Source organism: Lissotriton vulgaris, chromosome 1_1 (genome assembly GCF_964263255.1).
Source record: "Lissotriton vulgaris chromosome 1_1, aLisVul1.2, whole genome shotgun sequence".
NCBI lineage: Eukaryota > Metazoa > Chordata > Amphibia > Caudata > Salamandridae > Lissotriton > Lissotriton vulgaris.
The window spans coordinates 1882306921-1882322888 of NC_141685.1; the positions used below are offsets into that span (position 1 = coordinate 1882306921).

Below are 15968 nucleotides of genomic sequence, written 5' to 3' on the forward strand. Positions count from 1 at the left end.
CGGCCAGGCACAGACAGCTATCAGGCCCATTATCATTCTGTATGTTGCCCTAATTATCACATACAGAATGATAATGGGCCTCTCTGCTCAGTAACCGCATTTCGGGTCCAGTGTTTTTTTCCAGTGGGGGTGAGGGGAATCGAAACGTCCTGATAAAATAAATAAATAAAACCCTTTCCGCATCTCTGAGGTTTTAACTATTACATGACTGCTGGAAACAACGTTAGTGCTTTAATGGGGGCTTCTGAAGAGGTTTGCAATGAGTCCTTGAAAATGGTAGACGTCTATAGTGTGACAGGCATCTCTGTATGGAGTGGGTTACAGTATAATACGCAATGTGTCTTTGGCATAATAGGAATGTCAAGTGTTGGTAAAGCAATAACGTGGAAGGGGCCAAGGTCTCGCCAAAAAAAGAACAGACTGTTTGACAAAGGATCCGTGCAAAGGCACTGTCACAGGGGACTCTGCAAGGTGGGAAAGGTAAGCCGGGTGTCCTTGGAGGTCTTGTCACAAATGACTTGTGCTGTTTTTATGCCATCATACGCTTTTAGGGCTACAATGTTAGAAGCATGAAGTAGGTGAGTGAGCGCTGTACCTGTTTCAAGTCCCTCTCTGGCAAATACGTTGAACCAAAGTGAAATTAACTGCTTTATTCAGTACATTATAAAGTGTCCCTTAAAGTGTCACAGAGAATGTATTGAAATGTCACACAAAAGCAAGCTGCAGAAATGGAAATATTACTCATAACGAAACTGAAAACTTGGCAGATATGCGAGTAAAACACTTCAAACAAGCTAAAATATGGGTGATAGCTTTTTGTTTAGTGTTTTTTTCATTGATTGGCGAGTTTCTGCATGCAAGTCTCTTTGGGCGGATATGTGAATGGTTGCAAGAATGTATTAATGGGTGAGGATAGATAGATGAACAAGTTTATTGGTGGGTGGATGAATGAATGCAAGAGGAGATGAGGTACGTGGGTGAGTGCACAGATGAATGACATGGCTTAGTCAATGGATGAGTGAGTGCATGTATGAATGACTGCTACTTGGATAGATTAGTGAATGAATAGTAGAATACATGGATCAAGGAATAACTGTGTGCATGCAGCGATTACTAAAAGCATGAACAGATCGATGGATGAATAGATTAAGCGATTGTATTGATGGAGAAATGAGTGTGCAAGCAGATGAGAGAATGGATGAGTTAAGTAAGTGCCTGAGCTGAGCTCTGCACTTCAGTCACAGTCTGCACAAAGTTGAGTTCAGCGTCAGTGAGGCTGGTTCAGGCTCCACTCGGGGGCCTCTCACACATCCTACTGCCCTTCCATTTCTGGTGCTGGGTGTCATTTCTGATAATTATATGTTTTCCTTGTCTTCATTGCTTGATTTTGCTCCTCCTGAGAAAGTGTCACTCATAGTCATTCAATGTCACCCAAAATTACACTGAAATTATGAAAATGTCACGCGTAAGCAATCTGAAACCTTGGCAGCTATGGCAATGTAAGATCTGAGAAGTCTTCAGCTGTGATCTTTTTCTTCACTTTTTGTTTTTTTGAATATGCAAACGCAGGTATGTTTTACTCGCATAAACAACAGATGCAGTGAGTGCAAGGCTCTCTCAACCTAAAACAAACTTATTTTGACTTGTGCTTGTGTTGGTTGTCTATTTACTTATGCACTATTGTGGGACTTCCTCTGATGTGTATGCAAAACGTACCTTTTGTCCGGAATTTTCGTCCTGAATTCTGACCTTCTGTCCTCAATTTTTGTCCTGAATTTTTGCACTCACTGTCCTGAATTTGCACCTATGCCAGTTGGTCACCCTATGTGAGGGCCGGCCTGCTCCTGTGCCGGGACGCAGCTTGCTCCGGGTGCCGCGCACAGCCGGTGCAGACCCTGTGGCCACAATCTTCCCAGTCGGGTGAGTGGCGGCTGCCTCTGGGGCCTGGTTGGCGGGGTTGGGGGCTAGCGTCCCGTTCCACCTTGCCTGGGGTGCTGGGGCATTGGTGGCGGCCTTCCCTGGTGGCCCCCCGTTACTGTCGCTGGCACCCGGGCTGGGCGACGTGGGCAGCGGCCCCCCTGCGTCTCCCTGTTAGCTCGGCCCCTGTCTGGCGTGCGCCCCCTCGTCTGTAGTGCTTCGTCCGCCCCCTGCGCTCGGATGAGTGGGCGTTGGGGGTTGCGGACGGCGTTCCTCACGGCACGGGTTCTCATCTGCCGGTTCTTCTCCCTCGGACCTGGTTCTCCTCCTGCATACATCGTGGCAGTATTCTACTTCTGGACCTCCAGCGGCCCTGCTGTGCACTACGCCCGTCTTCCTTCATGCTTCGAGGGGTGCCGCTAGTGCCTTGCTAACCCTGCACTGGCCCCCCGCTCCTAACTGCCATTGAGATCTGCCTTCAACAGCTCACGAGCGGAGGCGCTGCACTATTCTGCGGGCTGGGAATGTGCCCCTGCATGCTTCTGTTCCTGCGCAGACCACCTTTTGGCCTCCACATGCACCTCTGGTAGGTGCTCCTCTTATCTGGTCTGGCCTTCGACAACCTCTGGTGCACCTTCATTTCTTTGGGTTCTTGAGGCATTGAGGTCTGGTCTGGTGGTCTCCTCTAGCTATTAAATGCTTCCACTGCTGCTCTGGGGGTGCCGCCTCCAGATGTGGAGGCTTTCGCTGTGGGTGCTCTGACTTCTCCTCCCATGTCCCTGGTTCTTCTCCTGCTGACATTGCGGCAGTAATCTACTTTTGGACCTCCAGCAGCCCTGCTGTGTGCTGCGCCCGTCTGCTTTCATGCTGTTGGGGGTGCCGCTAGTGCCTTGCTGACCCTGCACTGCCCCCACCCCCCTAATTGCCATTGTGACCTGCCTTCAACAGCTCCAGAGGGGTGGAGCTGTGCTGGTCTGCGGGCTGGGATTGTGACCCCTGCATGCTCCTGTGCCTGCGCAGACCCTTTTTTGGCCTCCTCATGCACCTCTGGTAGGCGCTCATCTTGCCTGGCCAGGTCTTCTTCAACCTCTGGTGCACCCCCACTCCTTTGGGTTCTTGAGGCATCGCAGCCTGGTCTGGCGTTCTTCTTTGGCTATTAACTGCTTCCGCTGCTGCTCTAGGGGTGCTGTCTCTGGACTGTGGCCGTTATCGCTGTGGGTGCTCTGACTTCTCCTTCACTTACCTCATTTCACCGGCTGTTTGTAGACAACGTGCCCCTGTCCTCACTAGCTGCCCTCTGCTTTACTGCAGGCTGCGGTTTTATCATGGGGAAGACGGATCCGAAACAGCCCAAGATTGCTTTTGATCTGCGTAAATCCTCTTGACTGGATAGTGCTGGTTCTGATGGTGCCGACTCTGCTGCTTCAACGGACGCCCCCTCTGGCCGGGATGACGACCTCAAGGAAATCATGTTGGAGGTCAAGTCGACCGTGTCCGGGATCGCAGCTCAGCTGGACCAACTCTATTCTCGCCTGGACTCAGTGAAGGCTCGTGTGGCCTCCCACGACAATCGCCTGGTTCACGTCGAGTCCCGGGTGGCTGATGCCGAGGATGCTGCTACCCAAGACCGCCAGAAACTTCTCAAGATGGACAAAATCCTGGCAGTCATTCGCGAGAAGAACGAGGATTTGAAGGCCCGCTCCCGTCGGAGCAACCTCCGCATCACAGGCTTTGCGGAGTCCACCAACATCTTGAAAATGGAGGACTTCACCGAGCAACTAATCAAAGAACTTTTCGGGGACGTCCTTTCCTCGGTGTTCGTCGTGGAGCGTGCTCATTGCTCCCTTGGTCCGCGCCACGGTCCTGGTCTGCCGCCCGTCCCATCGTAGCTAAAATCTTGAATTACCGGGACCGGGACGCCATCCTTCATGCGGCACGGGACAGAGGCACCATCAACCATCAGGGTAACACTCTCTCCTTTTACCCGGACTTTACTCTGACTGTCCAGGCAGCTCGGCGAGAAATCCTCCCGGCCAAGAGCATTCTTATAAAAAACATGAAGTCTTGTACTCCCTGGCGTACCCGGCGAAGTTGAGGATCCGTCAGGGCGCCAAGACATTGATTTTTCCGGATCCTAGGGAGGCCCTGGCAATCGCGAAGAAACTCGAAAAGGGGGCCCGTTCCTCCCCTCCTGGGTCTCAGCAGGACTGCGCCGATCGGCTAAGTGACAATGATTGACTGCGCAGTGCATTGTTCCTCTTTACATCTAGTGTTGTATGATGCCTAATAACACCCAAGCTTGGCCACCCTGCACCTTTGCAGGGGTGTATGCTGAGCCCTGCCATGCCCCCACGGGATGATTCCCAATGTTGGTGCAGTTCTCTCCCCTCCCAGTTGTGGGTTCCTATGGTGGGGCGGGCTGGTTCCTCAGCCTAAATGGGGAGTCGGAGTGGGTGCGGGGTCGGTGTTTTTTCTTTTGCTCTGGGTGGTGGGGGTGGGTTGGGGATTGGGTCGGGGAAGGGTGGGGAGTTCTTTGTGCAGGAATAGGGGGGAGGAGGGGGGGGGGTTGCGGTATGTTTTGCTCCTCTATTGAGGTGGTGGCTTCAGTTTGGAGCTGTGTTGCTGCTTCATATTGTCCTTGCATGTTACAACATGGACACTGTACCGTGCTTGCTGCCTTGGTCACTTGCTCTTAACTTCGTATGCTACGTTTTATTGTGCTCTTTGATTTACCCTGCTCCTGCTTACTGGGCTTGGTTTGTAGGTCAACCTGTAGTTCTCTTGCCCCCCCCCCCCCCCCCCCCCCCCCCCCCCAATATGCCATCTCCCTTGTGGGTCGTCCAGAGTTGGGCTCTCCTTATCCCTTGCAGTGATTTGCGCTTTAGGCCCTACCTGCCCGTTAGTTGCTTGCGAGCCTCTCCTCTACTGTCTCAATTGCCTGACCGCCCGGTGGGACGATCCAAGGTGTCTGTCCCCCTGTCGTCCGGGTCGCTGACCACTGCCCTCCTTCCCTTCTGCTCTCCATGTTCGCTGCGCTCATCTGCGGGGCCCGCCTCTTGTGCCGCCTGGTATCTTTGTCACTACTTATGGTTGATTTAGTGTACTGGTCCTGGAATATCCGGGGCTTGAATGATCACTGCAAAGTCCGCTTGATTCTTTCTCCTTTGCAATGCCACAAAGTGGATTATGTCTCCTATAGGAGACGCACCTGCTGCGGGGGACTATCTCCAAACTCACCTCCAGGTACTGGGGGGAATCCCATTCTGCCACTTACTCCTCGTATGCCAGGGGCGTCTATATTCTGATGCGACGGGGCCTTCCCTGGCAGACTGACAGGGTGATCCTCGACCCGGAGGGCAGATATGTGATTCTACACGACTTGGTACTGGCACAACCTGTTACGGTTGCCACGGTCTATGGCCCCAATTGTGACGACGCGGACTTCTTCACCCATGTTTGGCACCTCATCTCCTCTTTCGGCCCTGCTGCGATCCTTTGGGGCGGGGACTTTAATGTTACCCTATCTGTGACTCTGGATCGGTAGGGCTCCCATTCATCCCATCCACGCACTGCTGCAGCTCTCATCTATTCTTACCGATAATGCTCTCTATGACATTTGGCGTCATTCCTATCCTGATGCGCGGGAGGGCACTTGCTTCACTGGCACGCAGTGTTGTTGGTCGCGTATAGATTTTTCGCTGACCTCCCCGGATGTTCTAACCTGGCTTTCCGATGTGAGGCACATGGCTCGCACCTTTTCTGACCATGCCCCCGTCCAGATCCGTCTTCGCCCTCCTCATTCCCCGCGGCGTGCCTTCACTTGGCACCTTCCCCCTACCGCTCTTCGGGACACTGTCTTCTGTGCGGACATTCAGACCGCGATCACTAATTACTTTGATCTCAATGCGGGCTCTGTGGAGTCTGCCTCCACACTATAGGAAGGGTTTAAGGCCGTCATTCGTGGCGAGTGTATTTCTAAGCAGGCAGGCGTCCTTCGCTCTATCCGTTCCACTTTGGCGAAGCTGGAGGAGGAAATCTGGGACTGCAAGCCCCAGCCCAGAGACACTGGCACAAATACGCCAGAAACACACTGAATTCTCTGACAAAGCTGGTCGCGAACTGTCCTTTCTGGGCAGGGAGGGCGGGGCGCGACGTTTTGGTGAGGGGGACCACCCCGGGCGCAATCTTGCCAACCTCCTTCGCCCACCACGCGCCGCTTCCTATGTCACGGCTTTGAGTGGCGGTGGTCCGGACAGGACTACCTCCCCGGATGACATTAAGCCCCGCTTTCTCGACTTTTACTCACAGCTCTACTCCGCTGGCACTCCCCTGCCACGGGTGGACTTTGATCAATATTTCAATTCCATCGCATTGGTTTGGTTGGAAGATTACCATCGTAAATTCTTAGATGAACCGTTCTCCAGAGAAGAAATATTGGCAGCCATCAATGGTCTACCCGGAGACAAGGCCCCTGGATTAGATGGTCTGCCTGCCTCTTTCTATAAAACATTTGCCAATCTCCTGGAACCACATTTAGCTGCAATGTATAACGACTCGTTTGACACCGGCTCCTTCCCGCCTTCCCTGCGCGAGGCGCTGTTAACCCTTCTTCTTAAACCCGATAAGCCTTCCGACCGTCGCGACTTCTACCGCCCCCTGTCTCTAATAAATATAGACAAAACAATCTTTGCTAAGTTGATCGCTACCCGCCTTCTCTTACTTATGCCCACCATTGCTCTTCCCGATCAATCGGGTTTCATCCCCGGAAGGGCGACTTCCCACAACATTCTCACGATTTTCTCGGTATTGCATCAAATTAACCCTGACCTACCGGCCGTGGCTGCCTTGCTGGATGCCACAAAGGCGTTTGACACGCTGGAGTGGCCCTTCTTATTTTACATCTTACCATGTATGGGCTTCAGTGACCACTTCCAGCGTAACCTCAGACTCCTTTATACCGGCTGCCGGTGCTGGTCAGTGACTGCCTTTCTCCCCCAGCAGGGTGCGCTTCCGCTCCTTTCTCCCTAGCCCTTTATTGCCACAATGCTCAATCTGTGTTTTCCCATGAGAGAGGGACATTGCTGTGATGGAGCTGTGACTTTCTCTTCATGTTTATTTACTGTGCTGACAATTGACACCAATGTATCTTGGAGCGCATGACCTGCTTTCTATTGTGTATATTGCACTGCACTAGTGCACGATGTACTGTGCCTGCCTTGATCTTTCTCAATAAATGTTTTTGAAAACGGAAAAAAAATAACTGTGTCAGTTGCACATAAGTCCAACACATCTAAGATTTGTTGTAACAATGAACTTTACTTACACTTATTGCAGTAATAATCTGATACCTGTTACCACATTTTTCTATAAATTGAACCTATTAGTGGGGTAAAGGAAATTGCAGTGAAAATAGTTACTATTATTAATTGAGGAGGTGTGGACATGGGCATACCCAAATCATTTTTGCTTAAAAAAGCAGTTATGAAAGATGCCTTAATCTCATAGTTAACCCGTCATAGGGAAAATGTGCACAGGTTACAATCAAAGCAAGTATATAACCCCCTTACCCTCCTGATTAAGGTGATCAGCAGTACAAAATAAATCCTCTTTATTACAAGAGTTCTGTTAAAATGTTAAGATTTGGCCTTCACAGAGCGCAAGGTCATTTCCAATCCTTCTGCAGCTTTTGTACCAGTAAAATGAACCAAAAATGTCCTCCGAAGAAAGGAGAGAAAAATAAGGGATATCTCTTCTTGAGAAAGTGTACAAACAACCAGCACTGTATAACTCCAGGTAGAGGCAAGAGTCTTTGTTGTAAGATGGAAAGAGTTGATCATTCTCTGTACATCCATAATCTTTATTAGGCATAACATGCCCACTGGAGTCAGAGCCAAAGGATCTTCTATCACGGCAAATCTCTGGGCCCCAGGAAGGGGCTGCATCAAGGGCTCATTATCAAAATAGGCCTTAACTTTCCCTTTTGATAGTCGAATGAAATCAACTGACTTCAGGCGCTTCAAGCCTCAATAAATATTTATTATAACAAGCAGTGAATTTCGCATCCTTGGCTGCGCATTTGATGTGCTTTTTATCATTTGAAATGAGGCTAACTTTTTAGGTCTCGCCTTTTCCATTCCGCAGGATTGGAAAATGGAGAGAATTCTAGTGGTCAAAATACTCGTCAAACTAAGGCTTTTTTCTGTGCGGTTTTCTTCGAGTTCACGTGACCAAACAAGCACGCGCATCAGCCTCCCTCCCTTCCTCCTAATTGCATTTTTTCACGGCCGCCACCACATCAAAGGGCTTCTCCCAGCGTGCGCTTTGCGGCTTCTCCTCCCCTAATTATTCATGGCTAGCCGGCCGTACTTTCAGTTTCCCGGCCGCTCTTGTATGTTGCTCCGCCACTCCCTCAGTGTTGTGCTTGCCCTTGTGTGCTTCACCTCCCACGCATTGCTTTTTTCCCTGTGTGCTTCTACCCTTTCTGCGTTGCTCTGTTTCTCCTGTGTGCTTCTGTTCTCACGTGCTCCACGTTGCTCTCTCTCGCCCTGCTTGTCCAGCCGCCATCCTCTATGATCTTTCCCGCACCAGTACTTTCCGTGTTACTTCTGAGCCCAGCTTTCGTTATTTCTCTCCACCCCCTTAAAAAAAAAAGCTTTGCCACTGCTTTTTTTTTCTTTATTTACGAGTACAACTTGGATCAGTAAATGAAAAGAAAAGAAAACTTCACACGCATGCTGTAGGTGCGTTCATGTATTGTGCTTTTACCTACAAAATTACACAGCTACTGCGACTGCATATTAGCATCTTTATTTTAATGGGGGGGCCTCTTTATCCATGCTGCACAACATCGCTAAACAAGCATTGCCACTAATTGCCACTAAAAGCACTGCAGCACTGTAAATATATATAAATACGAAAAATGTTTAGTGAAATTCAGAAATTACAGACAGTCACAATAAAAACAGCAGACAGTGTGCCTCAGCAGGTGCACGAGAAGCTTACGCTTTCTGGGATAAGCTCCTATTTTACAGATATTCTTATCAGGTGAAAGCAGAGAAACGTTACAAGGTCCTTCCGCTTCCGGTTGGCAGATGTCCACTCATATTCCAGAGCTAAGGGCTGCATTCCATGGGCCCGACACTACTCGGACCTACTCAGAACCCCCGCTGTGCTCTCGGACTGATGCTTGTAAGACAGCTCGGTAATCAGAACGCTCGCCACTGACATCGGCGGTCAACCGAATGGCATGAATTTGAATCCTGGTGAGTCCAACTCAGCCTGCCCCCTTCTCTGGGAGACAAATGGAGTGCCTTAACACTGGATAAAAATACGAAGTTTGGTTTATGATTTGAAATATTTGTTTTAAGGGTTGAGCCATTATAGGACAAATATTTACTTATGGTTAGGTATGTAGGTGTTAGTACAGCACATTGCAAATGAAGGCCACTTCTGAGCGTGGGGTTGAGTCCCACACGCTCTTAGATGACCCCAAATGGGTTCAAAATCCTCATTAAGCCGTTGCCCAGTTCCTGTATTGGATACAGCGTGGGTTAGATTACACACATTGTCAGTTCATCGTTCTGTAATTGAAATTAGATTTTGCTTCTCCCGCCTCAGGCAATCCAGCTATACTTGTCTCTAGGAGTTAGCTGGCTCTGGCCTAATTATAGTGCTGCGAGGCAGCTACTTTATTTTATTAGCAGACTTGTGAAGCGTTGCAACATGCTGAAATGTATTGTGATAACAATAATATTCATTATCTTTTAAGTACTCACTAATGCTATGGTGCACAGGACAAACAAAGCAGGCATTAAAACAAAAAACAAACATGCATTTGCAATGCAATAGGTCTCGCATTCACGAGAGTTTGAGCTATTACTATTGCAAATAACAATGCCTTTTATTTTTGTTTTCATTTTAAAAACATAAAGGGCTTTGTCATTTACAAAACCAATAGCTCCAACTTTCCTACTGCGAGACCTATTGGCAACGCCAGTGCTTGTTTTAACTTGTATCTGGCACCTTTCGGCAGCGGGTGCTTTCAACTAGCAAGCCTAAAATCAATTCAATATTGATAACAAGGATTACAGTTAATGCATGTGCAACTGTGGAACCTGACTTTAATCACTTGTTGTAACCAAAACACACAAACCACACAGAACCTCGAAAAGCTTTCCAAAGTTCCTGTACAACAAAATGGGAGGATTCAAAATCGTTTCATCCTTAATGCAGTGTGATAAAGTAATTTGCACTGAGTTTAAGATATCCTTAAGTTAAATACAGATCTTGAAAATGTTTGAAAAAGATCTTGCCTGTCTATTTTCTACCAACTGAAACATTTTCATTGCAATATAGAAAATTTAGTCATCTGTATATTAACAATATTTGTATTTTAGCATACTGCAATAGAAAACCTTTTAATAGAACGGTATTAAAAATATGATCACTAAATATATTAGAGCCAAATGCCGAACTGATACAATCACTTAGTAACATCCAACAAGATGAGAAAGTATATAAGAAATGTTACCTTTGCCTTTAGCCGAGTCATTTGGTTTTCTGCTTCATAGTGGTTATTCTTTTGTTCCCCAGAAACAGTATTGAATTGTGATCCTACTTCTCCATTTTCATATTCTTTTAGTTTTTTCTTAGCTGATTTTAAAAGTTTTTTCATTCTGAAAATCAAATGCATTATAAACAGTACAAGAGTTTGTTTGTCAAATTTGGATACACGTAAGTAAAAAATCTCAGGTGTGTGTGTGTGATTGTGTGAGTCTCTCTTTCTCTCTCGTAGGGTTGGCCTCCATTCCAATATATATTAAGGGGAGGGGGATAGGCAGCCCGACCACAACCCTTAATTGGCACTGGGAACCCAATCCCATGGGGCCAGTTCCAATAAAAAAGGAGAGGGGAGGCATGTAGCCTCCCTCCCCAAGCCTTCTTGGGCATGTGCACCTCATCACCTTTGGCCAAAATCTAAGGGGATGGGAGCCTGCAGGTTCCCCTCGCCGAGCCTTATTCGGCCCCTGGGACTGCGCCCCGAGGCAGAGTAATTAATAAAGGGAAGTGGGCACGCAGCCCACTTCCCTGAGCCCAGGGCAGAAATGTAAATGAAAGGAGAGGGGGCCCACAAAACCCCTCTCCCTGAGTCTTTACAAAGGCCCAGGGACCCCATCTCCCGGGGCTGTGCCTTATTTAAATGGGGAGGGGGGCCCACGCGCACTCCCTCCCTGAACCGCATTAGGCCTCGGGGACCGCATCCCAGGGGCCAAAGATAATAAAAAAGGGGAGGGGGGCCGCACACAGCGTCGGATTGGTAACTGGGGCATTCGGGCAATGCCCGAGGGGGCCAGGGGCCGAGTTCCAGCTGAGGGCTGCTTTTGAGCAGCCTGGGGGCCGATTTGAGCGGTGTCTCTGTTCGACTATCCCGCCAGCGGCCCAGTGGGTGTCTGAGTGGCCTTTCTGGAGGGAGATGAGCACTCATTATCTCCCGTATAGCAGCAACAGGTAGAGGTGTCACCCCTTTTCTTACGCTGAGCCTCCCATTAATATAGGCATACAGAGCGGGGCAGGGGGCCTGAGCAGAAGTGGCCTCACTTGTTTTAAGGTGTGTTTCACTAGTGCAAACTGATGCGTGCATTTTTTTTTACCCCCCCTTTTATGTAAAATTACGCTGAAAGCAGTGATTTGAGGGAAGGCATTATGCAAATGTGGGCCGATTTTTTATGCGTGCCCAGGCAGATTTGTAATCCCAATACAACCCTGGGCCCGCACACCCTATCTCTTCGAGCCATTTCAGGCTCCGGGTACTCCATCCCTTGTGCCCATCGGTTTTGTTTTCAAAGGTTGAAAGTGTGTGTGTGTGTGTGTGGGGAGGGGGCTCCCTTGTCTCAGCCTATATTGACCATGGGAACCCTGGGTTTCCATGGTTCCGTGCTCGCATCAGTGCATGCAGGAAAACCGAACAGCGATCTTCGCTACAGAAGCATTTTTAAAGCTCCCACTGGCAGGAAGCAGGCTTGTTGCCTTGCCTGCAGTAGGTCGGGCAGGTAACTACTGTGTACCACGGGTCGGTTTACAGAGATACAGCAACTGAGCCGGCCCAGGAGGATAGGGTGCTCAGGGCCATTATAGGCTCAGGGAGGGAAGCTGTGCATCCCCCTCCCCATAAAAATACTTCGGACCCCCAGGCCTGAAAACAGCTCAAGGAGGGGTCCGCCTGCCCCTTCCCCTTAAAAAAATACCTGAAGCCCTGTGGCATGGGGACTCTAGGGATGAAATCGGTTTGAGGAGGGGGGATGCCCTCTCCTCTCCAATAAATATACCCGGCCCGGGATCCAATAAATATACCCGGCCCAGGATTATAGGCCAGAGAGGGGAGCCCTACTGACACCCCCTCCCCATGTGTGTGTACTTATGTATGTATGTATGTATGTATGTATATACATACACATACATGTCAGCTATACTTTTGTTGTTGTTTTTTTTATGAGGAAACGCAGATTTGCTATTTACTTATTTTAAGCACCAGGAGGGCACACTGGGCCCCTCTCCACGAGGCCTGGGTGGGGGGGGGGGGGGGGGGGGGGGGGGGGGGGGGGAAGGCGCAGGATAACCAGACCTTTCCCGTTTAAAGTATTTTTGTTTTTTTGTTTACTTCAGGACAGGGGACTAAGTGCCAGAGTCCAGTAATGGCTGCCAGCAACATTAATATCATGTTGCTGGCAGCTAATTAGAAGACAAAAAGCTCCTTGGGCTAATCAGAATGCTATGGTTTTATGTTTGTGCTCCTGTGAGACTCTTGCAAGCCTCTTGCGGACCCAACTATCCACATATACAAATATTTTTAAACCTTAATTTCTACAAAATTACAAATCATGAAAAGCACAATATGCGGACCAAGATCTAGCTCCCTGCCAAAATTGGTATAATTCCGTTCTGCAGTTTTTGCTGTCGGGATGCCTAAAGAAGTCTATGGAAAATGCATTGGGGATTTTGTGTTTTGGGACCCCCGTTTTTTTGGCGCTATGCTTGACTGATCACTCTGACACTTTACAGGAAGAGAGAGTGAGTGTGGTAGGTTATTCTCATGTAGTATTACTATTAGATTAAACTAATAGGTTCTCAAATAACCAAATACTTCTATAAACATATGGCAACAACTGGAACTGTACCGTGGCTTCTGAAATGTGAGGAGCGTGGCTACAAATGCAGAAAATGTCTCCCAGTATGCCTGTACTAACTTCCCCCATATGAACAAGTTACTTACCTTCGGTAACGCTTTTTCTGGTGCAGACAGTATCTGCCTGTGGATTTCTTACCTTATGGATATCCCCTGCGCCAGCATTCTGCGGAAATTTTTCCTAGCTCTCCACGCCCACGAGGGTGTCACAATGCCATGGCTCCTCACGCGGCTCCGCATGACGTCACTGGAGCCATAAGAGGACCACATCGGCGTGATGACGTCAGTTCCACCCATTTTTTCCGTGCCACTGAGGCAAATGGGCTGACCGACCATAGAGACAATGCATTCATAGTACACAGTATTCACACAAATACACCCAGTGTAAAATGAAATAGAAAAGCAAACAAAGCTCACATTTAAAAAAAGCCAACATATAGGCAAATAGAGGTAGTACAGAATGACCATATGAAATCATCAAATTAACCAATACCTCTTTTTAAGGTATAAAAGGGTGGAGAACGGGGAGGCGGGTGGGTCAGTAAAGAATCCACAGGCAGATACTGTATCCACCGGAAAAAGCGTTACCAAAGGTAAGTAACTTGTTCTTCTGATGGATACATCTGCCTGTGGATTCCTCACCTTATGAATAGAATCCCACAGCAGTCCCACTCCAGGAGGAGGGTGTCCACCCTTCTATACCAAAAATGCTTGCAAAACAGAGTGCGCAAAATGGCTGTCCCTCCTCACTTCGGAATCTAAGCAGTAATGCTTTGCGAAAGTGGGGAGAGAGGCCCATGTTGCGGCCTACACAGGAAGACCCCTAGACCAGGCAGAAGTAGATGATTTAGCCCTTGTGGAATGAGCTCTAATGCCTTCAGGAGGCTCCTTACCAGCCAGAGCGTAGCAGATCTTGATGCACTAGCTGATCCACCTGGATGAAGTGCGCTTGTGCACTGCCTTGTCCTTCATACGTCCAGCATAGCCCACGGAAGTCCTTTGTTCTATCCAAATAGAAACTAATCGTCCTCTTTGGATCCAAGTGATGAAGCCTCTCCTCCTGCTTAGAAGGGTGAGGATAGAAAGTAGGGAGGGTAAATGACTGTCCTAAATTGAAGGGAGTTACCTCCTTAGGAAGAAAAGCAGCCCTGGTCCTGAGTGCCATCCTTTCAGCATGGTATGGTCAGAAACGGAGTCTTTGAACTCAAAGCCTGAAGCTCACTCACCCTCCTAGCCAAAGTGATAGCCACAAGGAAGACCGTTTTGAATGATAACAGTCTCAAGGGACAACTGTGCATAGGTTCAAACGAGGAACCCATTAAAAAAGTTAACACTAGAATTACATCCCACTGGGGCTTAATAAAAGTAGGGGAGGAAACATGTTTGTAAGCCCCTTAATGAACCTTAAGACTATTGGAGACTTAAAAAGAGACGACTGATCAGGCAAACAAAGAAATGCCAACAAAGCTAACAAATATCCTTTAACAGTGGCACCAGCACAACCCTGCTGGGCCAAATGAAGCAAAAAACAAAGAATGTGCCTTTAAGGGATCAATAGACTTCTCTCCACACGATTTAACATATTTTGACCACCTATAGGAGTAGATAGACTTGGTGGAGTGTCGCCTGGCCGATAAGATAACGTCCACCACGTCAGGCGGGAGAGAAAAAGAATTCAGGTTGCCCCGTTCAATCTCCAGGCATGAATGTGCAAGCTCTGAAGGAGGGGGTGTAGAACCTGCCCCTCCGTCTGCGATAGGAGGTCTACCCTTAGAGGGAGACGGAGCAGAGGGTGCGACGAAAGGTGAAGGATGTCTGTGTACCACACCCTTCTCGGCCAATCCGGGGCGATCAATATAACTTGGGCCCAGTCTTGGCGAATCTTCCTCAGAACCAGAGGAATCAAGGGTATGGGAGGAAACGCGTAAAGGAGTTGTGAGCTCCAACACAACTGAAACTGCCTCCGGATGAAGCCTCCACTCGTGATCGGCGGAGAACTGGCGACTGAGACTGTCCGCACGCACGTACAGCACCCCGGCCAGATGATTTGCCATCAAGCAAATCCGATAGTCCTGAGCCCAGGACCAGAACCGCCACGACTCTCTGCAGAGACGGTACGACCCTACTTCTCCCTGCTTGTTAACATACCACAACGCAGCAGTGTTGTCCGTGAGGACTTGAACCGACTGACCGCGGAGAGAAGGGAGAAAGGCCTTAAGCGCCAAATGTATCGCCCGCAATTCCAGAAGGTTGATGTGAAGCAACCTTTCCTCTGGAGACCAAAGATCTTTGATCTCCAGATTCCCCAGATGAGCACTCAACCCTAGGGTAGAGGCATCCATTATCAATGTGGCCACCGATGGAGGAAGATGAAAGGGCTTTCCTTGAGACAGATTGCCCTCCAAGCGCCCTCATGTACCAGCGTGCATGGTTGACCAACAGGACACAGGAAGCGAACAGACCGAGCAGGCGAAGGACCTTCAGAACTGGAACAACTGCTCCATTGTAAAACAGAGGAATAATTTCCTGAATGTCGAGAATCCTTTGCAGAGATGCAAAAGCTCGACACACAGTGGTATCCAGTACTGCCCTTATGAACAGGTTGCGATGTGAGGGCACCAGGTGAGACTTGGGTACATTTATCGAAAAACCCAATTTGTACAACAGCTGGGTTGTTACCTACAGATGATGACGCACCATCTCTGGAGACTCTGCTTCAGAAGCCGGTCGGCCAGGTAGGGGGAAACCGGGATCCCCGACATCCTGAGAATGGCAGCCACCACTGCCATCAGCTTGGTGAAGACTCGAGGAGCAGTAGTAAGACCAAACGGAAGGACCGCAAACTGGTAATGTTGCGACCCAACCGGAA

The 15968-nt window shown here is 48.9% G+C and overlaps 1 protein-coding gene across 1 annotated transcript in view; it reads right to left on the reverse strand.

Moving 5' to 3' along the window:
* ANKRD26 (ankyrin repeat domain 26) overlaps window positions 1-15968 on the reverse strand; it is a 969942-nt gene that overhangs the window by 215304 nt on the left and 738670 nt on the right. The window contains exon 35 of the mRNA XM_086919420.1: window positions 10448-10592. Within this exon, the coding sequence (XP_086775546.1) occupies window positions 10448-10592 (145 nt within the window). The remainder of the gene's footprint in view (window positions 1-10447; window positions 10593-15968) is intronic.